This window comes from Hibiscus syriacus, unplaced genomic scaffold (assembly GCF_006381635.1).
Source record: "Hibiscus syriacus cultivar Baekdansim isolate YM2019G1 unplaced genomic scaffold, ASM638163v2 tig00116975_pilon, whole genome shotgun sequence".
Taxonomy (NCBI): Eukaryota; Viridiplantae; Streptophyta; class Magnoliopsida; order Malvales; family Malvaceae; genus Hibiscus; species Hibiscus syriacus.
In genome coordinates this window covers 958,325-984,437 of record NW_024063499.1, presented here as the reverse complement: position 1 = coordinate 984,437, position 26,113 = coordinate 958,325, and the positions used below count along the sequence as shown (strand labels likewise).

At 35.6% G+C, this 26,113-nt stretch overlaps 2 protein-coding genes across 2 annotated transcripts; both read right to left on the bottom strand.

Annotated features, from left to right (window-relative positions):
• Positions 1-7,419: 7,419 nt before the first annotated feature.
• LOC120192405 (probable beta-1,3-galactosyltransferase 12) lies at positions 7,420-10,137 on the bottom strand. The gene is made up of 7 exons (XM_039195191.1): positions 9,570-10,137; positions 9,341-9,493; positions 9,156-9,238; positions 8,980-9,079; positions 8,772-8,885; positions 8,048-8,190; positions 7,420-7,804 (listed from the first exon to the last, which is right to left on the bottom strand). The coding sequence occupies exons 1-7, from the start codon at positions 10,004-10,006 to the stop codon at positions 7,716-7,718; spliced, it is 1,119 nt and encodes a 372-aa protein (XP_039051122.1). The 5' UTR covers positions 10,007-10,137; the 3' UTR covers positions 7,420-7,715.
• A 439-nt stretch (positions 10,138-10,576) lies between these two features.
• LOC120192488 (zinc transporter 4, chloroplastic-like) lies at positions 10,577-24,207 on the bottom strand. The gene is made up of 3 exons (XM_039195261.1): positions 24,138-24,207; positions 23,222-23,937; positions 10,577-11,083 (listed from the first exon to the last, which is right to left on the bottom strand). The coding sequence occupies exons 2-3, from the start codon at positions 23,906-23,908 to the stop codon at positions 10,628-10,630; spliced, it is 1,143 nt and encodes a 380-aa protein (XP_039051192.1). The 5' UTR covers positions 23,909-23,937; positions 24,138-24,207; the 3' UTR covers positions 10,577-10,627.
• Positions 24,208-26,113: the final 1,906 nt, after the last annotated feature.

The following is a 26,113-nucleotide window of genomic DNA, read 5'->3' as shown; positions in this document are numbered from 1 at the left end:
TGAATCTGTTAGACACTTAATAAAGAATTGAGTGCTCTCTTTAGAGTATGTGAAGTCAGAAAGGAACCTAGCAGATCCACTTACCAAAGGGTTAAGTCGGAAGCTGGTCCTAGATTCATCGAGGGGGATGGGTCTAAAGCCCATTGGTTGAGGAATTCATGGTGGATACCCAACTTAGTTATCTAAGTTCCATGTGGTCAAACGAAACCATGAAAAGACTCATAGTGCACATTCCTACTGCCTATCCCTATGACGAATAATGTGCATGCCCAAGATGAGCTTAAGTGCTCTTAATAAATTCATAGCCTAGGCTTTGGGTGGTCTTAGTGAGAAAGACTTGATGAATTTACCGATTTTGGCTGAATATCTATTCTTAATAAGTTCATAACCCAGAGTGAGTGGGTAGGAAATGATGAACTTACCGACAGAAAGGTTGAGTTTGTTAAACTCTTAATAAATTCATATCCAAGTATTTGGATGGTTCTAGTGAGAAGGACTTATCGAATTTACCGATAAATGAGGTTGAATATTTATTCTTAATGACTTCTTAGCCCATAGTTTGGGTGGTTCATTTATAATGAACTTGAAGAAAATCATCATACCCTTTGTGAGGTTGAGCTATTATAAAAGCTCTTAATTATTTTATATCCCTTTTAAGGGTGGTTTATGTTGAGATAAACTTGATGAAATAACCTATGTAAGTGAGAAGGGTTAGCCGCCTTCTATGAAAAATGTTGGGCCATTTTTTTAGCACACTTACTAGAATCCTGAGGTAAGATGGCCAAATATATACTTTTGTATATATATATCTTACACATCGAGGACTCAGGTGGATGAAGGGGTTAGTTGTGTGTTATGAGTTTACCCCCATCTTAGAAAGTTCCATACTAGTTTCACTTATCTAAGAGAAGGATTGCTCATCATCACTATGTACTAGTTCCAGATACGTTCACTAGTGCTTAAGCAACTAATCTCGCTATTGCTCTTCTGGAAAGTTTGTTTTCGAGTTTCAAAAGAATTCTTTCACATTAGTGGGGGAATGTTGGTAATGCTCAATCCCACATAGTATTGGAAACACTATTGGGAATGGGTATTTATAGTATGGAATTCCCACTTCCTTGTTGAGTGAAAGAGAACAAGGGGGACTCTCGCGCGCCGCCGTCCGTCTCGTCTTGTCTCGGCTCGGCTCGTGGTCGTGGTCGTGGTCGTGGTAATACGTGTTTTCGACACGTCCGTGCGGATACTATATTTTTAGAGAAAATTCTTGAGGAATTTCTCTTTGAAAGAAACAAATGGAAAAATGTGAAAGATTTCAACTGATATTTATAGGCTGTTGAGGACTGTTTAATTTCAAATGATAACAGCTGGTTTATGAGAGTTATAATAAATTAAACAGTTTTTCCTAAATTAAATCAAAAACGTTAAGATATATCTGGACTGATTTCCAGCTTTGTACAGAGGAGACAAGTTGTTAATATCAGGAGTTACAGGAGTTATTTGATTTAATTTCATGGGTTACATGATATAATTTCGGGAGTTATAACAGCTGAACAATGATGCAATGAACCTGGACTATATTTGAGTCAGGTTCATCTAGACGTTTCAGCTGTTACAAAAGAAGAGATTTAATCCTGAAATTTTATGGACGATTTTAACCCTATTTCTAGCCTATAAATAGAGGGTTATATTCAGCTTCTCAACTCACTCTCAACATTCACAATTTACTCTTAAAATGTTTTCTGCAATTATTCTTTCTGTGCTTTCCGATAAGAAGAGCAATACCACCGGCAGTTCACTCCGATTTCGGGTGTACGGAATTCGGAGCGACCGTGTTAACCTCGGGGGACGGTCCGCCTACTGCAGCGATTACATACATTGGGGCGAATTCGTTTCTAAGGCAGTGGTTATACCACGACACGGTTTACGAATCTATTCCTTTTAATTACTGTTTATATTTCCAGTCAGTGTTAACGGTGTAGTTTTGCAGTTCATATATCCAACATTTATGTTTATATTAAGCTCTATATAATATTAATAGATTTTACCTATAGTTAAAAAAAAAGATAAAAATTTCAGCGAGCTTAACAAGAAACGAGTTGAGCAACGAACTTAACGAGCAACAAGTCGAGTTGAGAAATAAAATTTTCTAACGAGTACGAGTCGAGCACTGCCCAACTCGTGATCGACTCACTTGATAAGCACCCCTAAGTAGAAGCCTTCACTACTTGGTTGAAAGGGATAATTGCATTTTTAATCTCTCCCAAGTATGAACCTAACATCTTAATGCAAACCTTGTATCAAACAGTTGTCAACTTGAAGATACATTTGATAGACAAGTGAATCGTCACGGCTTAGCAGCAGTACCAGTGGATGAGGGAAAACAAAGTTTCACGTCAAATTCTTAGACAAGACAAAATTCTAAATGTTAAACCTTATCTTTAGCGAACATGTTATATAATCACATATTCCATATCTTAAACTATCGTACCCAAATGCAACAGCACGTGCAAAATTTGACAAATTAACGGATTTGAAAGGAATGAGACAAAAAAATTATATTATTATTTTCAAGTTGAAGACACCTTTGATAAACAAGTGAATCAATTAGTTTAATTATAGTTTTAGTCCTTCTACTAAGTTGAAATTCAAAACTTAATCTCTATTTTGACTTGACATGGTTTAATTCATCTATTTTGGTAATGTTTTTAGTAAGACCAATTTGATAATATTGTTGGTTACTAACATTAAAATGATATTAAACGGATTTTTTTTATTGTTGTTCAGTAACATATTATAAGCTACATGAAAATTCAATCAATCAATTTATTTATCAATCGAATGTTTAAAGTTTATTTTTTTAAAAGAAAAGAAAAGAAAAGTTCAACATCATTACTTTAACTGTAACAACTAATTATTTCAAAAAAAAAACTGTAACAACTAACATTGTTATCATTTGAATGTGCTAATAACATTATAACAATAAATAGACCAAATAATACAAAATCAAATTTTATTATAGTAAAGGGACTAAAATTATAATTAAACCAATTATTAAACAAGTTGAAATCCTAAAATATTAGACGTAAGTCGTCTTCAAATATGCCGTGATATATCTATCAACCATATCGTATAACCATAAGCACCATGTATAAAATTAGATAAATAATTCCAAAGGGAAAAGGACAAGAAGATTATATATCTGTTGATCAAGTTGAAGATACTTTGATAAACAAGTGAATCCGTTTACAATGATGTTTTTGATTGATAATAAAAGATTTTGAATGGATTTTTTAGGTACAATTATCTGTATCCGCATGAACGGAATTAGAAATCTATTAAGGGGCTTAAAATATTTTTGTTTATTTTTCAGAAATCTATTTTTTAATTGAGGGGTCCGATGAAACTTATTTTATTTATTTCCTAGAAATATATTTTTTTCAATATTAATTAATATTAAAAAATTAATTGGTAGGAACCAAGACTCATGCTTTCACCCCTATATTCGATTCATTAGTCAACTAATTTAAAACCTATATTATAAAACCCCATTATGAAGTGGCTTTCAAATATATTCACTTCTTTTACAAACATTAGAATCTGATTATTTGCTCTTATTTTAAAAAGGTATATAATATCATAAAAATGTCTCCAATATTTGATTAAATAGTTATTTTGGTATCTTTTATTTTTTAAAGCATTTTGACCTACAATATTTCATTTTGGGATAAAAATGTCATGTATGGATGAAAACAATTAGTTTACAAACAGTAAATACTCCAAAATAGAAGTATTTTTATCTTAAAATGAAACGTTAAGTGTCAAGATGCTTAAAAAAAAGAATAAGGATCCAATTGATTATTCAATAAAACTTTAAAATATTTTCATCATAAAATGAAACGTTGAGGAATTAAAATATTTTTTTTAAAAATAAAAATAAAAATAATCATTTTAGTGAACATCGTGAGACTGATTTTGACATTATATTTTTAAAAATATAACATCTTATTTTATTAATTCGTTATAAATCTGAATAATGATTAGCAAATTTTGAATGAATTTAGAAGAATTATAAGAATTTTAATGATGGAAACATAGGACGCGTAGAGTGCTGTGAATCACTGCTACCAATGCATAGACTTTTGTACCTAAGTAGATAATTAAATTAAGGGATGTACATGTTCATGTTTATGCATGCAAACAGAAATTGATGATTCACCATGATTGGGCCGTTCCTTCGTGGCATTTCGGCTACATGACACTTTCCCTCGCTGGCAGTTAGACCATCCTTATAAGGACTTGAATGGTCGCGTGCCCTTGTGGTCGGCAGCAGCTCACTCATGGTTAATTTATGTTTTCTGTCCCTACAAATCTAAAAAGTTTCGCCTGTCGCTTCATGTGAATTTTGTTTTCTTTCTTAGAAATAAAATATTTGTTCAAGAGTAGCTCCCAAGTTGAATTCCCCCAAAAAATTGAAAAAAATACTATGGGTCAAACCATTATAAATATAATGGTTTAAATATGTTAAAGGTTCGTGTACTATTTCAAAGTTTAAATTTTTTTAATTTATCATTTTTTTTAAAAGTAATAGAATTAGAACTCATTAAATGGTCTTAGTGGTAAAAAATATTGTTCTCCTTAGAGATCTTGAGTTCAAGCAGTTATATCTGCAAGCTGTGTGCACTTGTCAATTAATTAAGAAAGTTCTGAACACATATTACATTGTAAACATATAATCACCCTATAATGTTAGAAAAAAGAAATAACAGAACTAATACGTATATTTGATACTATTTATAAATTGTTGAAATAGATGGTTAAAGGTAAAATTATTAATAAAGCTTGAAGCTATTAAAATGATTCTACCTGTGTTAAGATTAAACTCTAGATACGTTCATATATATAGTTAGATTTTTTTTATTAAATTGAGTTTTGAAAACTTATAAATGTAAATGATTGAAAAATTATATTGTTCAATTAATGATATTTTTATTTATTTATTTATAACGATTAAGAGTTAAATTGATAAAAAAAAATTGAACACATAGGATTAAATAATTTATTTTACCTTTTATATATATCGGATCGATAAATTAATAGTAATAAAATAAATAAAATAATAAAAGATAACTTCCAAATAGTAATCTGATCTTTGATATTATAGGCTTTAAAGCCCGCTGGCAAGGAAAGAGGGAACAATGGGCTTGCAAGTGGACTAAGCTTGGATTTCACTCATTGGGTTTTTTGGTTTATTAAAATGTTAGTTAAATGGACCAACAAACCGTTGATTAAGGTAGCAGCGGCCTGAACCTATGAGCCACTGAACCCAAGGAAAGGGTAGTGGAAACTGGATCATGGTCCTAAACCTGAAAGGCACCTTAAGGTAACACCTTTGGTGTGGTGGGGTGGGGACCAAAATGTCTACACATTAGGGATTATCCATATAGTAAAAAAAAAAGTTCAAGTTTCCATATGTGAAGATTAGTCGAGTATTTAATTTTATTGTGAAATTAAATACTCAAATACAAAATAAAACGTAATAAGCACATATGCACAAATTCAATTAATTAGATTTACATAATTAAGATAATTAATTTGATTCGATTATCAATTTTGAATACCTAAATTTAATAAATTGATTAATTTGATTCGGATATATGATGTTTTTAAATACATTACTCGAATGTATGCATATAAAATGTTTTGCCGCTTCATCCTACGGTCCTACCTGTCCTGAGTTTTAAAATCACTATTTTATGCAAGTCACCCTTCAACAAAGACACTAAATACCACCAACCCTACCAAAGGGCCCTCTTTATATTATACGACCAACTTCATTGATGGGGAGTGACTCCTCTGGTTCCAGTGGAACCCATCCCAGAACTCTTGCCAGCCATTGATTATCATCATCATCATAACCAATGTCACTTTCATCACAGCCGTTAATTTCCTTTTCGTCTTCTCCTCCTACAACAGTATTAGTTAACTCATTCTCGGTCAGGTACTTCCCGGTGGGTGCAACGAACTCAATGCCAGCCATCACAGTCGACGATGAGTCAGACATCGAAGCTCCACAGCTCTCACCGTTAAGGCCGCTAACCGCAAACAAAGGCGAAGTGTTGTAAGAAGAGGAGCTTGTAATTGTTATCTCTTTGTATAGCTCTTGCATTATCTCCTCAAGTTTCTCTTCTTCGACCAGGCCCTCGCCGTAGAGCTCGCTTTCGTCTTCGGATTCTGTCAACAAAACACTCAACTTCCGGGGAAATGTTCCGGAAAGTTCAATCTCCGGCGACTTAGATTCTTCTTCTTCTTTTCCCCTTAACGTCGTCATATTTAAGTTCTTTTTGTCGAGTTGAAGAAGACCATAGAAACTCGTAATATAAAGGGAAGTATTGGTGCCACGTAGGATGTGGTTTTGGATGACGTGGCTAACAGAGGGTGAATGAGATGACGAATATCTAGATCCCACTGGTTTTTCAAAAATGACAACTGTGATTTGGGCCAGTTGGCAAGACTTGTTTGGAATGTTTAGATTGTTGTCAGAAAAATTTAAAGGTAATCTGCCATTAATTTAAAACCATTTTTTGTCTAATTTTAAAAAATAAAAATAAAAACAATACATTTATGGTTTAAAATTTAGTTTAACACTATTTATTATATTTAAAGTTTAGATTTTAAGATTTAAAATTTGTTTAAAATATAAAAATATATACAATTCTCGATATAATTATATAAATCATCATTAACTTTTAATTTTTATATTATGTTATAATATGTTTACGACACACACGAATTAGATTTACATTTATATTGATATGGCTGAATAAGAAAAATTAAATATAATGTGAATGAGATTTGAAAGTTGAAATAGCTTCATATATGTTTCTTCTTTCTCAAAAGACGAGTGAGGCAAAAGGCCAAAGGAGTGTTCGGTGTGATGTGAAGTAAACGACAAGAATAACCTCAAAGAACACAAGAATATTTTTCAAGTTTCCGAGATTACCCCTTTTTTTAATTAACCGAACTAATAGTTTTATTAATATTTTAATGCATACTTATGAGTTTCATAATAGTATTGTCTCTTTGTTCTCTCACAAATCTACTTGTTAATAAAAAAGAAATAGTAATGCCTTTAAATTCAAAGCTCCGGGAAGTGTCTAAATGCATGGATGCATTAGGTAAGAATTCATTGCACTGTTTTTGATGACGAGGTTAGATCATTTAAATTTTGATTATTTCCAACTCGAACAACTTGATTCCCAATCGTCCATCTCTTTTCGAGGAATAAATCTTGGTAAAATAATTACATTATTAATACAAAATGTATCAATTTGAGCACAATGGAATGGTAATTGTACCTGAAAGAAACCCTATAGGATCAAATGAATACAAACAATACAATCTTACATTCAATATCTGATCTCTTCAAAATGCTACCTAATCCCTGCATAACCCTCTCTTTCTCTACCCTCTTCTAATGCTTCTGTATATAGCACAACAATCTTCAATATCGTCCCTACGACCTATGAATATGATGATGTACATATTATTTTTCCTCCCTATTCCCGATAGCTTCGTCACGGCACGTGGCAAAAGAATAGAATGCTTTAGCTAGTTTACTAATAAGAACACAACATTTATCGCATTTGGAGGTTGCTTTAAGAAACCGACCTACCTTGCGCCATCATGGTCCCGGCTAAATTCAAGCCAACAAGGTATTATACGTCATCAGGTGGCAATGTTGGGCTTCTGGAGCACATTCCGATCTTGTGAAGCTCCTTAAGTTTGCTAGCCGGATTGCATAAACCTATAAATGGACACCGATTTGTTCACCAAGGAGATCAGACATGGACTATCATGAACAAATTTCATGAAACTATCGAGAACATGTATCCATGTGTATTGTATTAGAAAATTTAAAATGGAAGGTAAAGTAGGAGGAACTGGAATACATAAAACAATCGAGAACACGCACGCTTTCTAGGCATTTATCACATCCAAAAACATCTCTTTAATAAGACAATAGGGTTTATTATTGCAGCTGTGCTACCTGAGCATCTTGGGATATCCCAGACTGCTATTGATGTAGGTGTACATCTAGGATCACATATTGCTCTGTTATCTTCATGATGCACGTTCATGGCTAGCATCCACGATCCAATAGTGACATCCTCATTGTTGAACATCCTCAAACTGAAAGGTCGAACAACTCATGTATAATAGAATAACCATACAAATAAAACCAAGAATACGTTTTGATTTGCTATTCTAGGGAGTTGTAGTATTAAACAGAGTATGACAAGGATATAAGAATGCAGAAAGGAGGTACTTAAAGCTATATCCTTGCAACATGTACAAACTTTTCGATTGAACTAAAAGGAGTTGCAGAAAAGTCAGGTATAAATAAAATGAGCCATAAGCACAAGTAAATGCATTATTTTATATTGAAAACTCGTTGCGTTGAACTCATGAATCATGATATTAGGTCAATAAAAAAATATCCAAGTTCCAAGATAACTACGAGAAGACTTGACTTATTTGTCACAAACTAAATTGCGCAATGATAAATGTATTTAGAAAGAACTTATCAGTTATCATAATTAACATTATTTTAACCAAAGAAATGCAATCAGGTGCACTAAGGACTAAACATGGATTAAACTCAAAGCAATGATAAACGTATTAGAAACTTCTATTGTCAGTTCAATAATAAGAATGATTAAGATTCAACAGTTAAAATAGCAATTGAAATCAAACTCAAAGCAAAGGCAAACCTGTTATTTCTAGCAGCTGCCAAAGAAGCCACCACCTCTGCAGAGAGAACATATATAGGACCATAAGCGTGCAAGAAATACTCATTTCCAATCAGATGTCCTGATTTCTCATACCTGAAAATTTATACTAATAAATCCTCCAAAAATTATACATATTTCAAGGTAGAAAAATATGAATCATAACAGAACAACAGGAACAGAAATATACCATTTCAATTTAGGATCGGTTATCACAGGTCCCTTTTTCATGCACCCAATGTAAGTCATGGAATAGCTTCGTTCCTTCGCAAGAAGAGTCGCAAGCCGATCTGGTGGAATGAAAACAAACAATTTAGCATCACACTCAAAGCATTTACATTTGAAATCAAACACTAATGGATTTACCTGGACGCAAATAAATGTCGTCGTCAGCTTTGACATAGTAATCTGCTTCAAATAGCTTAAAAGCTGCTTTGAAGAATGCAACTCTGAGAAGGACAAAAAGGAAAAGATTTACATATACATGATGATACAGGCTATTGTTTACATCAATAAGCTGGTGCTAAAAACTAGTTATAATTTTCTCTTACGTTTTGTAAGGAAGCTTAAGATATTCTTCTTCAACATCTATCAACATGAAATCTCTGTACTTTTCAATCTCTTTCTCAAGCATTGCCATTTTCTTCGCATCTTTTGATTTCCCTATCACAAATCTGAAACCCAGACCAGTAGCTTGCTCCAGCCTTAATTAAAAAAATATCAATTGTTAATTTTTTTATGAAACAAAATAACCCCAATTGAGAAAAATGTGAATTATACCTCAAAAGGTCCTCTGGGTCGGAAGGGAACCAGGTGCTGCGAAGGGCAGCTCGGCGTTCACCCGATTCGAACCCGGTTTGGATGCCGACCAACCCGAGAAGCTTGGGACGATCAACTAAACCTTTATTACTGTCGTCGCCGAGTTTTGTGGAATCCGAGGAGTAAAAGGCTCGGAAAGTGTCCTCCGATTTACCACATCGGAAGACAGGTAAGGGTTGGTTGCGGCGGATGGAGAAGACGGCGAAGAGTGTGCCGGCGAGACCGATGAAGAGGCAGAGGAGTGAAAAGGCGAGAAGCGGCAAGGGAGTCCGAGTTGATGAAAATGAGTAAAAGGGCTTCGATGGCTTGACAGGCTTGGAAGAGTAGAAGGAAGGGAGCGGATCGCTGCCTACGGGGCCGCAGGAGCTGGCGGAGGAGCGGTGAAAGAAAAGGGGCATTTTTGGTGAATTTTGGGCGGATGGGTGTGAGAAAATATAGTAAAAACGGTAATGAAGATCCGGTAGACTTTTAACAGCAGTCACTCACTGAGTTAAATGGTTGTGTACCTTTGTAGGAGCGAGCTGGAGCTTCAAAAAATACAGTAGTTGCCGGTTGGTTCTTTTTCCTTTTCTTTTTCACCCATTTGTCCTCCTTTTTAGAGCTTCACTAACAATTTCACATTTATTCCGATCATTAAAGGTAATATTACAAATCTAGCCCCTAATTTTTATTTCTTTCATAACTTGAACCCCTAATTCCTTCATTGTTGCAATGGCCTTCAACCTTAAAAATTGGCTAAATTCTTGTGTTAGTTCTTGCGTTACGAGTAAGTTGTGAATTTAATTTATGTATTCTAATTTAGAAATCTTTTAGCCTATTTAAAATTTAAAAATTCAATAAATTAAAATTTACTAGTAGTCTTTTTATCGTGTTTAAGTTATAAGCTTACAACATCGTTCTTCCTCTTCTTTTCAGAAGCTTTTCTCTCATGGATGATCGTATAATTTTATGCGTTGCTAAGGAAATGAACTTATAAAAGAACTAATAAAACAACAGTCTTCTCTGTCCTAAATTTTCTTTTAGGCCCAGATGGCAAGGGAAGCCATTAAACCAGCTCCTAGGAAGAGCATGAAGTAAGACGCTACTTGAAGTCTAAAATTGCAGCTCATCCTCTTACTCAGAAAATCTGCTTCAATTAGATCTACTAATGCCATGTAAACTAGAATCCTAGCCGATAAAGAGTCTAAGATGCCTTCAGCAACCAGAGCTGCCGGGCTGTATGGATTGTAAAACGAAGAGATGCCGGTCCCGATGCTGATTCCGGCCGGGGTTGTTATGGCAAAAAAACATGCCATGATTGTGGCTGAGAGGGTTTTGAATTGCGCCTGGGAGATGCAGCCTCCAAGGGCAAATCCTTCGAAGAACTGATGAAATGATAACGCCGTGATTAAAGGCCTTATTGTGCATGGACTCTGGGAAACACCGAGTGATAGGCCGATTATGACCGAGTGTGAAACAATTCCAAGCTCCAAAATCTGAAAGGAAGACATTACAACCATGGTAAAATAAGCAAATACCAACAGCTCAAACTTTGTCCCAAACTTTGTCCCAAAATTTTATCAGCCATTAATCAGAAACAAGTTCACAAACCAACATGGCGGTCTTACATTTTAGGGGCCTTAGGCAAAATAAAAGATAAGGACCCCTAAAAAATTAACTTAGGCCCCTAATGTATAGTGGAGCATGGATATCTGCTCAAGTATTTATAATGGGCACTACTAAAACTACCGCATATTACTAAGGATATCTCCAACGCTGTGCTACAGTGGAGATATTTCCACTGTAGCGTGCTCCAGCCCTACGCCAGTTCCATCGCACTGTACATATTTGCTACAGTATCGCGCCACATCTAGCGCGGTACTGTAGCTCGCGTTAGATTTTGTTTTTTTAGTTAAAATATATTAAATTATAAGATAGATAAAAATATATTTAAATTAGATAAATAATCATATTAATTTTTTTGTAATTTTTCAAATTTTTTGAATTTTTTCTGATTTTTTAATATTTGTAAAATTAATATTATAATAGTTAAATATTGTGAATAAAGTAAAGTTAGTGATAATGTAGAGATAACGTTGGAGATAAATTATTGTTTCATGTCTAAAGTAGAGATAGAAATGCGCTAGAGTAGATATTAGGACTGGAGATGGTCTAAACATACCAAGTGTGGGGAGTATTACTAAACATATCATGTGTGGGCCCCATTTTCGATGATTGGAAAGGGAATCAGGCCTTACTTATCTTCTTGTCATCTTCTTCAACACTACTCCAACACTAATTCCCTTTTATTTACCTAATTTATTAAAAAACATTAATTATCGAAATAATTTTCATTCTAATTTATTTATTAAAAAGTAAAATTTATCGGATATATTTTTTTATCAGATATATTTTTGTTTATGTCACATGTTTCATTTATTGGACAAAAACTGTTTGTCTTTTTCGTCTTTGTCATATCTTTATTAACACAAGAATGTTTGTTTATGTCACATGCTTCATTTATCGGACAAAAATTGGTTGTCTTTTTCTTCTTTGTCTTATCTTTATTAACACAAGAATGTGTAAAGAGGGGCAATTGTAGACACTCATTTTTGTCCGGGCCGAAAAAAATATTTTAAATATTATTATTAGTATTTTTATTTTTAAAATTTCTTTATTAATTATTACCTAACCTAAAAACTCATTACCTATTAAATAATCATCCACTAAAAATTCGCTACCCATTAAATAAAAACCCACTAACTATTAAAGAAAGAAAACTTTATTAAAAAAATAAAAAAAATGGTGTGTTTAATAGATTTATTGATATATTTAGACACTTTTTTTATAATATGCAAAGACAAGTGGGGGCAAGTATTTATAATAGAGAAAATCGCCTCAGTGACAAAAAATGCCTTATAATATACGATTTTAACCAACTTTTTTTGGATTTGCCAAAATGACCAACAAAATTGCAACGCGAAATAAAAATCGCAACGCGATCCCCAGAATCGCAAATCAGTTTCCAAAATCGCAACGCGATTCTTGAAAATCGCAATGCGATAGTACAAATTCGCATTGCGATTTTCCAGAATCGCAACGCGAATATGAAAATCGCAACGCGAACACATAAATCGCAACGCGTATCCGTAAATCGCAACGTGTATCCGTGAATCGCAACGCGTATCCGTAAATCGCAATGCGTATCCGTATATCGCAACGCGTATCCGTAAATCGCAACGACAATACGTAAAATCGCAACGCGTATCCGTAAATCGCAACGCGATTTTTAAAGCGCCATTATAATCGCTACGCGTATTTTATTTTCAAATTACAAAAGTGAATATTAAGACAAAATCCCGTAATCGCAACTCATAACCTAAAACCTAAAATCACAACTCAGTCCCATCTCCATCTCTCACTCTCTACGGCGAAATCCGTCCCCATCTCCGAAGATTTCCGTCCCCATCTCCGGCGAAATCCCTCACAACCATTCACGGTCAGAAATCCCTCACAATATTCAGAAATGGAAAATCAACCTCCGAGGGTTAGTTTTTTTAATTATTTTTATTTTGAAATTTTTGCATTATTGTAGGTTTTTCATATTGAAACTGATGATAAGTTTACTGGTCATTTCAATAATAGATTAACCATTTCACTTAGATTTCATTTCGCGTTACGATTCTCTCGTTGCGATTTTCATTTCGCGTTGCTATTCTCTCGTTGCGATTTTCAAGTTAGTATTTGTCTTTGTCTTTGTTCTGTCTTTTGGTTGAAGTAATGCAATCCATTCAAGTTTCAATTTGCAGAAGAGTCGCAACGAGAGAAATGAAAATCGCAACGTGAAAATGACTATCTGCAACGAGAAAAATGAAAATCGCAACGAGAGAATCGCAACGCGAAATGAAAATCGCAACGAGAGAATCGCAACGCGAAACCAAAATCGCATTGCGATTTTCATTTCGCGTTGCGATTCTCTCGTTGCGATTTTTATTTCGCGTTGCGATTCTCTCGTTGCGATTTTCATTTCTCTCGTTGCGACAGTCATTCTCTCGTTGCGATTTTCATTTCAACCAAAAGACAAAACAGTGTTGCAAATTTTAGTTTCAAGAATAAACTACTACTTTTTATGTTTATTGTTTTTGGTATATCTTCACAGTGTAGTTTTTGGTATATCTAACTTGGTATGTTTATTGTTTTTGTAGAAATTTTTTTCGGCTTCATTGACATTAAGGAATAAAGTTAGCCTAGCCACTACAATTGCTTCGAAGCTTTCACCTGCACAAAGACAATTGTTTGAGGAAACTTGCTTCGGGCCATGGCTGAGAGTACAGCATCCGGGTGGAGATGCTAACTTGACCCATTTGTGGCTTCAGACCATGACATCAAATCTACCCGACAGTATACAACGTGGTGAGGAAGAGATATGGTTTCATTTTCCACCAGCGTATACTTGTTTTGGGCGGAAGGAGTTCTGCTTAATCACTGGTCTACGATTCGGACACGATGATACACTCGTCATATCGCCCGCCCATCATGGTTATCCCGGGTTTTTCCGGATGAGTCAATGGAGAAGCCGAACCTACACGTCGACGACCTGAAGAAATTGTTTAATAAGAAAGCTGGTTTCACTCGGATGGATGACGTCGATGTTGTCCGAGTATGCCTTCTACTACTTGTGTATGCTGGCTTTTTAGGCAGAGAGGCCAGACAACCTATTCCTCGGGAGCTAATAATATTGGTAGAGGACCTGAATGCATAGAATCTGTTTCCGTGGGGTTCGTATATATGGAAAGCTACCTGGACTAAGTTGTCTACTGCCTTTGATGACCGCAAAAGTTTGCGTGGCGATGGGTCGAAATACACTTTGTCAGGCTTTGTTTGGGCCTTTAAGGTAAGAATTTCTATATAATGTTTCTAAAATTATAATTAATTATTTAACAATTACTAATTTTGTTATTATATTGTTTGTAGATTTGGATATTCGAGGCTTTCCCCAGCATGCGTACATATGCAATAAAAACGTCAAATGATATTCCCAGGGCTATTTCCTGGAAGAGGAAAAATCTGTTGGATTGGGAAGACTTAATACCATATGCGACAATAAATAATGTAAGTTAACACAAATACTTTCATATAATATATAAACAAGTTATTAATAGTAGACGTTTAACTTTGTTTGAGTTTTTATATTGTTAGGAGGCCAACATTCCATTACAAAGACTGACACCCACGGAGGAAGAGCTTGCCACTGATTGGTGGCAAGCTAGTCAGAGTTTTTTTGATGGCACGGATGATGAGCAGCATCCACTTCCTCCAATTCGAGAGCCATCACCTCACCCAGAGCCATCACCCGATCGACCCGACTATACACCTCTAGAACGAGAGCCATCACCTATCCCGTCACATCATCGAGCCTCTTCTCCACCATCACCTCATGATAGGCGACCGGTAAAGAGGCCACGACATTTATCTCCTTGTTCTCCACCTCCACGGGATGAGTTACGTGATGAGGTCAATGCCTTGTGTGAGGAGATCGGTACTCTACGCGATAACGATGGTGCATGGCGTGTGGAGGTGTCAACTTTACGTGGTGAGGTTGCCGCTCTACGTGAGATGATAGTATCGTTGCAGAATGAGGTTCATACTCTACGCAACGAGGTAAGTTTAAGATTTTCCATATTTAACTTAATGATAAATTTACTCGTAATTTCACTTAGATTAGCCATTTCACTTAGATTGCTTAGTAAATTTATTCGGTTGCTGCCAATTCTGCTAAACTGTGTATTCTTTAACACTGTGAAATAGTATTTGTCTTTGTTTTGTCTTTTGGTTGAAAGTAAATTTGTTCGGTTGCTGCCAATTCTGCTAAACTATGTATTCTTTAACACTGTGAAATAGTATTTGTCTTTGTTTTGTCTTTTGGTTGAAAGTAAATTTGTTCGGTTGCTGCCAATTCTGCTAAACTAATACCCTGAAGTCATTATTTGTCTTTGTTTTGTCTATTGGTTGAAGTAATGCAATCCATTCAAGTTTCAATTTGCAGAAGAAGAAATAGTTTACTTTCGCAACACGAAACTTAAAATTGCAACGAGAGAATCGCAACGCGAAATGAAAATCGCAACGACAGAATCGCAACGCGAAACCAAAATCGCAACGACAAAATCGCAACGCGAAACCAAAATCGCATTGCGATTTTCATTTCGCGTTGCGATTCTCTCGTTGCGATTTTCATTTCGCATTGCGATTCTGTCGTTGTGATTTTCATTTCGCGTTGCGATTTTGGTTTCTCGTTGCGATTCTCATTTCGCGTTGCGATTTTAAGTTTCGTGTGGCGAAAGTAAACTATTTTTCTTAGTTATCTGATGCATTTTGTGAACTATGATAGAATAATGACTTGGGTGAATACAATGCAAGTTTGAAACATATTTGTCTTTGTTTTCACTGTTTAAATATCATGTCTGTTTATTTACTGATTTTTATATTTAATTATTTAGCGGCCCGATAGAGTGGATGCTTTACGTCGGGTTATGCTTGCACGACGGAGTTCACGGATCAGACAGCGTGCACGTGCTATTAAGTCTCCGTACACCCCAATAGTGCGAAGACACCGCAAGAAGAAGCCCGACTCGCCTGTCAATCCTCAAGAGTCCACTCCTATCGTTGAAGAGGCCCCCCTATCATTCCTCGAGAGTCCCCTCCCACCGTTCAAGAGGCCACTGTCATCATTGAAGAGGTCCCTCCCACCATTCAAGAGCCCGATTCACATGGCGTCATATGTAGGCTTCTTGAGAAACCCTCTGATGTGCCGGACATAATGGATGAGAGTTGGCTCTCGTATAAGTTACCGGCCAGTACCATTCCGGTATCGGAAGTGGAGAGGAGACAACTACCAGACACAATTCTGGATAACACCCTTTGGGCTAAGACCGCAGTTGATTTTTATCTACATGAGCGGAGCCAGGGGTGTTTCACTGACATATGCAAGCTCACCGATGATATCTATTTATTGCTTGATCGGTCTTGGTGGGGCGTATTATTAGGGGTCGAAGACAATGGCTATTTCGATGGGGGGGGTAAGTCTTATATTTTTCTTATATTTCAATTTGATTAATTTTTTTTAAAATTTATGTAAGTCACTAATATATGTCTTTTTTTGTAAAACAGCATATCGATGCGTGGGTGACACGTCTTCTAATAATAAGAAAACTTAAGAAAAATAAAAATATACGATATACAATTATGCCGACGTCTTTTAACGCCGTTCACTTGAAGAATGCACGAGATGAATCATTTGATTTGGGCAATGGACAAGCTAAACTTTATCCTGCATGGTGGGAGGTCGATAAGGTTAGTATTTATTTTAGATTGAGTTTAAAGGTTTTATGAAATAAGTGCGCAAATGAATGAATTATTACTTATGATTGCAGGTGTTTATCCCTGTTTTGGAACGTAAACATTGGATTCTCGTCGAGCTTCAGCTCCCATCCCTTAAGACAATAGTGTATGACAGCATGATAAATTACATATCATTGGCTGATTTAAGAGATATTATTAAGGGATGGAGCTCTCATTTGGCTAAATTCTTGGATGCGATCAATTATTGGACTCGTTCTGGAAACAAGAAGCCAAAGAAGCTCAATATTACAGTTATTAGAGACGAGACCGCGCCACAACAAACGGAAGGAGCCAGAGGAGATTGTGGTCCTCTCGTATGCTTGGCGTTGGAGCGTTTGACGACGGGAAGCACCAAGTATCTACCTCCCACCGATAGAGATATAGCTGTAGTAGGCTTGTGGTTTCGGCATTATATGGCTAAATCGATATATACGAGACGCTGCCTACCTGCATCCGCGTTATAAAAATGTCCATAAACAATTGGTAAGTTTATAGACTTTTGGTTTGAAAATGTTTGGTTAAGTACCTAGAATTCAATAATTTGCTGTTTGTAGGTTTTAGATGTGTAGAAAGTGTTGTTTGAGCAAATGTTTGGTTTCTGCAGGTTAATCTCAGAAGTGAACTGCGTGAAAATGATGTATGGCTGCAAAAGTTGATTCAATAGTTTAATTGATTGTTTTTTGATTGTTTAATTGATTTGTAAAAGTTGATTCAATAGTAGATGATTGGAAATAAGAATTATTGCTTATTTTTTGATTGTTTAATTGATTTGTAAAAGATGATTTGTAAAAGTTGATTTGTGTAATTGATGCGAACATAATTCTTATTTGTGCTTGTTTAATTGATTGAAATGTAATGGTTGATTTTGTTGATTTCAATCTGCATTATGTTGAAGGCAAAAATGACTATCGCAATGCGAAATGAAAATCGCAATGCGAAATGAAAATCGCAACGAGAGAATCGTAATGCGAAATGAAAATCGCAATGCGGAAATGAAAATCGCAACGAGAGAATCGCAATGCGATTTTCATTTCGCATTGCGATTTTCATTTTCGCATTGCGATTCTCTCGTTGCGATTTTCATTTCGCATTGCGATTTTCATTTCCGCATTGCGATTCTCTCGTTGCGATTTTCATTTCGCATTGCGATTTTCATTTACGCATTGCGATTCTCTCTTTGCGATTTTCATTTCGCATTGCGATTTTCATTTCCGCATTGCGATTCTCTCGTTACGATTTTCATTTCGCATTGCGATTTTCATTTCGCATTGCGATTTTCATTTCCGCATTGCGATTTTCATGTTGGGATTTTCATTTCGCATTGCGATTCTCTCGTTGCGATTGTAATTTCCGTGTTGCGATAGTCAAATGCATGCCTAATAAGTGATAACAACTGAATAACAAGAGTTGGTTAAGTCAAAATGGTTGGCCTGAGTCATTAATTCAACTGAAAATGTTAAAAGTTCACACATAAAATCCACATAATAAAACGTTTGCATTTAAAAATCACCTAAGTTAACAGTCCCAAAAGGTGAAGCCAATTGTGATTGGGATTTTAAAGATGATTGCCTTTTGCTTGACACCATATGAGCTTTGGATTTTGATGAGGATCCATATTTTGGTAGAGGAAAAGATGATTTTGATGGCACTGGTGATCCACATGTCAACCTTGTATGACCACTTTCCTTGCACCGACTACATGTCGATCTCTTCTTCTCTTCACCCTTAGACGGTATACGATCGTGACTTTTTGGTCGGCCAGGTAGCCTTCTGTCCATGGCTGGTGGCAAAACTGTTTGTAAGTCATCTGGTATGTCCCACTCAGAAGGATGTGGAATAGGGTAGACAATCTCGACATAAGTCTGTCGATAAACTTCTGTAGTGTAGCAATCCATAGCGTATGCGCTTGAATCATCTTGGTTTAAATGAAGAGCAACTTTTATAACATGGCCACACGGATAACCAGATGTTTGCCATTTCATACAACTACACGTCTTTGTATTTAGATCGACTAGCCCTTTTAAGTTATTATCCAGTACTTGAAACAAAGTGTTTGAACATGGTTCAACTCTCCATGACATTGACTTCACAACACGTTTCGTTATCTTTTTTTCAGTCCATGGTGTAACACGATGTTCCAATGTTCCTGTAAATTTAAATAAACAATACTTAGTAAAATATATAAATATGATAAGTTACGAATTCAAAGAAATAATACCTGCATGGTTTCTTTTCTTGTAGTACCACTGTTGAATAAAGGCTCGAAAAAACTCCATTAACATAGTAATGGGTAATTTCCGGGAATGACGACTTAGAGCGTTGATTGATTCTGCACTATTAGACGTCATGAAACCATATCTTGCTCCAAGTTGATGTACTCTTGACCATCTTTCAAACCCGACATCTTCTAGTGTTTGAGCACACTGAGGCAAAACACGTCTTAAACAATTTATATGCTTATTGAAATCCACTTCCCGATAAGCTTTTACAGCCTTCCAGTATGTCCATTTGTGCTTTTTTATACCAGCAGACCTTGATTTTAGATTTCTATACAAATGAACACCACAAAGTCCATGAAAAGCATCTGGGAAACACCTTCTAACAGCGTTGTCAATTGAGTTTGCCCTATCGGATATGATTGTCAGATTGCTAATAGGACCTATGCAATCCCTAAGATGCCCCATAAACCATGTCCATGAATCAGAGGTTTCAGATTTGCCAACCCCGTAAGCTATTGGCAATATCCCATTGTTAGCATCCATGGCTACTGCTAATAAGTTTACTCCAAGGTATCGACATTTCAAATGTGCTCCGTCAACTATAATAACTGGGTGCATGCAAGTAATAAACGAACGAATCTACAAAATAATATACACAAGAAATATAATCATTTAAATGTGAAATGCATGTAACTAACAAAAATGAGTCAACAAAATTATATTGATTTACTAACCGTAGCACCAATGGCGATAAACAACAACTCAAAGTGTCCATCTCTATCTGTTTTGATATGAGTTACTGACCCAGGATTTTTCAGCTTTAAATTGTGACAATAAGCCGGCAGTTGGGCAAACGATGCTTCTGGCGACCCCCTCAACAATTCCAAGGCATAACATTTGGCTCTCCAAGCTTGAGAATATGATATACTAATCTTGAACCGAGCATTCATGTCAGTCATAATTTCATGTCCCCGATATACCCTGCCATTCAAAAACATTAACTCAGCCAGAAAACCACCCAACACCTTTTTGTTTGCCTGTCTATGGTGAGGAAAAACTTGGGTTCTTGAACATGTATGTTTATCAATAAAAGTCCTAACTTGAAACATTTCACAATCTTTTATTCTCTTTGCAATCATACGCCACGTACAGTTTTTGTCAATCATACACCTTGTTTCGAAACGATCTTTGCTTGATTTGTTAACTTTTAGTTGATAGCCATCTTCCACACATTTCGTATACAAAGCTATCTTCAAGTCTTCCTTTGTATCAAAACAATCATCTTTCTTGATACGAATAACTTTTGTGTAACAATCAACTGCTTTCTTTACCAACTCTTCTTCCGGTATCTGAAGTAATTCTGGCATATTCCAGTTATACGCCCGTGGCATTTTCTTTTCTTCGGGGACTTTTTCTTCTTCTTTTTCTTCTTTAGGATTATATGAATTACAGAATGGATGTTCAACATGTTCATTCACAGTCGTAACTTCCTCCTCATTATCATCAACAATACATTCTTCGGCAACGGCTGTTTCATCATCAAAATTCGGGTATTGACCAATATCAAAATCATTACACGCAGGGTCTGTTTCTTCTTCTGAAACATCATCAAAATCCGTGTATTTACCAATATCAAAGTCCGGATATTGACCAAGACCAAATTTCGAATACTGACTAGTACTCACAATTTTTTCTGTTGGCTCATCATCGTCTAACTGGTCAATACGAAAACCGGAATTTGGTGCTGAAAGTTGATTGGGATTTGGATTAGAGAAAGGTTATGGGTTTTGAGAAAAACTTAGTTGATTACTACCCGCTACTGACCCAACAATACTACTTCTAGGTTCAACAACATACAATGTAACATCATCTTGTGAAACACTAATGTAAGCAATGAATCGTTCAACATCTTCATTGTCGGTTAACAAATAAACTTTACCATTTCTCTGATAAGATAGCCTAAATCCACTTAGGGGCTCTAAATTCAATTTATTTGAAACACGTAGCATTAGAGTTTCATAAGTTAACTTTTGTAAAGACAATTTTAGTTGAAGATTCATGGGTAAAGGCATATATTGTAAAACACCATGAACATTATCCCATGACCCTCCAAAACACAAATCTATCCAAACATGATCAACATTAGATTATTTCATGGTTGTAAATTAATTTACTAAACAGACGAGCTGCGAAACTAAAACCTGTTGCCGGATTGGGAAGGATGTCGTTGGATATAGAAACGGATGTCGCCGGAGAGAGTGATAGATGGAGATGGAATGAGTTGCGATTTAGGGATTTAGTTTATGATTTGCTGCTGTTGCGTAGTTATATACCCAAAATTTCAGTGTTGTGATTTACAGATTCTCGTTGCGATTTACGGATTATCGTTGCGATTTATAGATTCTCGTTGCGATTTACGGATTATCGTTGCGATTTACGGATACGCGTTGCGATATACGGATACGCATTGCGATTTACGGATACGCGTTGCGATTTACGGATACACGTTGCGATTTACGGATACGCGTTGCGATTTATGTGTTCGCGTTGCGATTTTCATATTCGCGTTGCGATTCTGGAAAATCGCAATGCGAATTTGTACTATCGCATTGCGATTTTCAAGAATCGCGTTGCGATTTTGGAAACTGATTTGCGATTCTGGGGATCGCGTTGCGATTTTTATTTCGCGTTGCGATTTTGTTGGTCATTTTGGCAAATCCAAAAAAAGTTGGTTAAAATCGTATATTATAAGGCATTTTTGGTCACTGAGGCGATTTTCTCTTTATAATATGCATGACTTTAGGGATAAAAACGATATTATATTATAAAAAGTGTATTTTTTTAGGGGCCCAAATATTTATAATATAATATGCATACATATTACTAAACCCACATAACATAAACCAACAGTATTATATTATAAAGACAAGTGGAGCCCCACATGTAGATTTAGTAATATCAGGTTGTTTTAGTAGTGTTCAATAAAAAAATGGTGTTATATTAAACTTAGGCCCCTCAAAAAATTTGGGATTTGCGATTTAGTCTAAAAAATTAATTTTTTTAATTATTAAATTTAAAAATATTTTTAAGAATAGACCCCCTCTAAACGTGGGCCCTAGGCGGTCGCCCCTCTCGCCTACCCTCAAGGCCGGGCCTACAAACCAATCAAAACGCTATTGTAAGGCATTGAACGGAACAATTTCTCACATCCAATACCACTTGGCCACGCCCCAAATAGATTTCTATTTGAAACTATTAAACACTAATATGGGTATTCCTTGTTCGTCAATTCCAGTTCCAAATAGTTATGGAATAGAGTAGATTCTTGCTACGATTTTTGCATGTATGGATAGAGAATTAAACCGAATTTATTGATCATTACATAGAATTCAATTAAGATATTGTATGAAAGTATGATTTCTTCTATTCTCTTGTAAGAATTGAAGCCTTTTTGATTGGGTGAGTTCAAAGAAATATTGTTTAGTCTGCCTTATTTTTTGTCCTTTCCTCATTTTTTTCCTTATATCAAAAAACATATTAATAACTCAATCAAAATTATCTCCAAGAACAAAAGAAAGAAACTCATATGCCTATCGGTGTATGTAATCGAAAAGTTAATCATATACACAACAGTTTGCATGAGGCATGGATGGTCGATCAATCACAAAGGTATTCGGCAATTAACAAACGTATTCATGGAGCACATGAGATGAAAACCATCAAGGAATGAAAGGGTTAGTGACCGCTTTAATCTTAAGACATGTATTAAGAGCGTGTTCAACGTTGTTTTTTTATCGTTCAAAATCACTTCTCTAAAACAATGCTAAATCATGATGTCTACCATCAAAACAATAGAGGGTCCCTTATGATGCAAACAAATTCCACTGTGTTTGCTAAAGTGTCACACTCATAGGGCGTCATTTATGGTAAATTTCAACCCACCGCAAATATCAAGCAAAAAGCATGAATGTCACTTGTTAACTTCAAGGCAATACGTTAAGTTGAAGAATAAAGTACCTGGGAAACTACAACATGCCTCACGCCACTATCATCGTCATCATGCCCATGACCATGTCCATCATCATGATCATGTGGTCGAGTCCTTAGTAATCCATCACATACATCTTGTCCATGTGGATGACTATGCCTATGGTGTGCTGCATGCGCATGCATCCCGACGATGTGCATGCACCCACCTTCCTCTTTCCCAAAAACCTTCCCTACCCCATCATTGTTATCCACAACTAGTCCAATCCCGAGGTCTGAATCCGGAAACAACGACCCGACCCGACCCTGTTCTCCAGTACTTGCTCTAGCGATACCTTGTTTCCTCTCATAGAATTGGGTCCCCACAAAATCAAAAAGCGAAGTGGCCAAAGAGGCGATCATGGCGAAGAAGCCCGGGAATGGGAATTTAGACCATGGGTATTTTGGCAAGCAAGGATCCGTGAGAGCTTCGGTGCCACCGGCGAGCATGTGGACGAAGCCGGTGGCTAGGATCACGCCGGCCGCGAAGGCCTTGGCGGCTACGAAGAGGCTACCGTCTGTACGAAAGAAATTACGGTACTTGCCGATGAGTGGAATTGCGACGCCGGCTACACCGGCGAGGAGAATTGAGGCTATGGCTATTAGCTTTAACTTCAACGCCGCTGGTTCATCACGACGAGCATCTAGCTCCGAGGATTGGCAGCTTGGGTTGCTCATTGAATCGGTTATCGTTTGCAAAAACGACTTTGATGATTAAAAAATGATTAAAATTGATGAAACTTTTGGCACAATTGAATTACTTTGCAGCTAAAATAAGTTTGAATTATGAAATCACATAACCCAAAATTCATTCCCCCCCCCCCCGAAATTTAATTCATTCTCAAAGTTTTCCACCAGTCAGTAACATCAAAAACATAAAATTAACAAAAGGGTACTGGAAATTTACCTCGGAAAAGCGTACTGTTTGATCTGAATCGATCAAGGCAAAGCAGCGGCAATATATCCTAAGCAAATAAAAAAAAAACCAATAAACACTACGAATTAAGAAAAACAAAACAAAACCCCAGAAACAATAAGTGTAAGCGTTTCAATACCAGAGAACAAAGCTGAATGAAGAACACGAGAAGAGAGAATCTAAAGCAAATCAAGTGATGGGTTCAATTTATACATAAAGAGATTTCTTTTCGTTGCGTTTTAGAATGACGAATCAATGTAAAGAGGATGAAGGAAGAATATTGGAACTATACATATACGGAATGTATAAAGATTCTGAGAAGGTTACAGCGGTGGTTATATATACGGCGTCCACAGTTGCGACCTTTTGTTTAAATATGCACTCCGATATAATGTCGACATTGTTTCTTCGAGTCTTCTTTGTTTCCTTAACTCTCGTTTTCTTCCATGTTACTAATCAACGTTTTAGGTTTAATTGTTGATTTAGTCCCTTTTTTACACTAAAAGTCTAAAACTTGAGAATTCATCTTTCATTATAATTTGGTCCCTCTTGTTCTAATTGCTTTCAGAATATTCAAATTGGCAATACTACTACTTAATTGTCGTTAGAACGATGATATGGGGTTTTTCTTAAAGCAGTCTTAAATAGGTCTGTTTACCAACTACGTCGTCTTAATAAATAAAATTATCATTAAATGAATGTTATTATCTATATATATTGAGTTGAAACAATTATATATGTACATGCAGTTGTCGAATTCAAATTAATTCAATCTAAAATCATCCCTACTTATTGTCCCCACTCACCTCTAGACTTTTGTGTGTTTCACGGTTGTTGAGCACTTGTTTCTCTACCAGTGGGGTCAAGATATAGTTTAGGTCTCAAATCAACAATTCTTCAGGTCTTGTTACAATTATGTTAACACCAAGTTTAGGGTTTTAATAATCTGTGTAAATCCATCACTCATTCTTCGCTCTGATCAAGTGTTTTGAAAACCGGACCGGATCGGTCGGTTCAATCGGGAATCGTTGTCTAGTCTGGTTCAATCTAGACCGGTTAAACCGCTACTAGTGAACCGGCCGGAACCGCTGAACCGTTCAAACCAGACCGTCTGAAAACCGGAAAAACCGCCAATTTCGTTTTTTTTAAAAAAAAAAAATTAAACCAAACGACGTCGTTTGTTAAACGAACCAAGTCGAACTTGAGTATTGCTGATCTCGACTCGAACTTGAAAAATTTAAAAGTAAGCTCAACTCGACTCAAACTCACGAGCTAAAAATTATCAAGTTCAACTCGAAATATAATATTGAAACTTGACCTCGAAAAGGCTTGAACTCAAAAAAAATATTTAAAAGCTCGATTGAATCCTAAAATTCGAGCTTGATTGAAGTGAAAAAATAGTTCACTCAATGCTTACCAAAAGGCTCCATGATTTTGAATGTCAAATCACCTCTATTATTTATAGAAGTTAGTTAGGATGATCTTCTATGTTTCTTAGTCATGTGAGATTATTTTTTAAAAAAATTAAACCAAACAATATCATTTTGTTATGATTTTTTTAACCCCAAATTTATTTTTTTAAGTATAGTTATATAATTATATTTATTATTTAATATGTTTTACCTTAAATATTATGTTGTAGTTAATTTAAATCATTTTGTTTCACTTGATTTTATGGTTTTTAACTTATATATGTTATGACTTGCTTTGAATATGAATTGTAATATAAAAAATTATTTTTTATTAAATATTTTTAGTATTTTTATTTAATTTTTTAAATAATTATGACATCGTCCGGTTCTTCCGACCAATTGGATCGATTGAACCTGTAAACCGATAGCATGACCGGTTCGTTAACCGATCCGATTCTAAAAACCATACTCTCATCTCACAGTATAGTTGTTTTAAACCCTCGAGTGTTCAAAACCACAAAAACAAAATACAACAGTCTTTTAGTATAAAATTAG

Bases quoted from the DNA above. Each gene is read 5' to 3' on its own strand.
- LOC120192405 (XM_039195191.1), bottom strand. From the start codon at position 10,006: ATGCCCCTTTTCTTTCACCGCTCCTCCGCCAGCTCCTGCGGCCCCGTA. The intron at 9,494-9,569 runs GTATAATTCACA...TTTTTAATTAAG, and splicing joins GACCCAGAGGACCTTTTGAG to GCTGGAGCAAGCTACTGGTC. The intron at 7,805-8,047 runs GTAGCACAGCTG...GTCCATTTATAG, and splicing joins GGATATCCCAAGATGCTCAG to GTTTATGCAATCCGGCTAGC.
- LOC120192488 (XM_039195261.1), bottom strand. From the start codon at position 23,908: ATGAGCAACCCAAGCTGCCAATCCTCGGAGCTAGATGCTCGTCGTGAT. The intron at 11,084-23,221 runs GTACTTTATTCT...TCTTCCTTTCAG, and splicing joins GGCATGTTGTAGTTTCCCAG to ATTTTGGAGCTTGGAATTGT.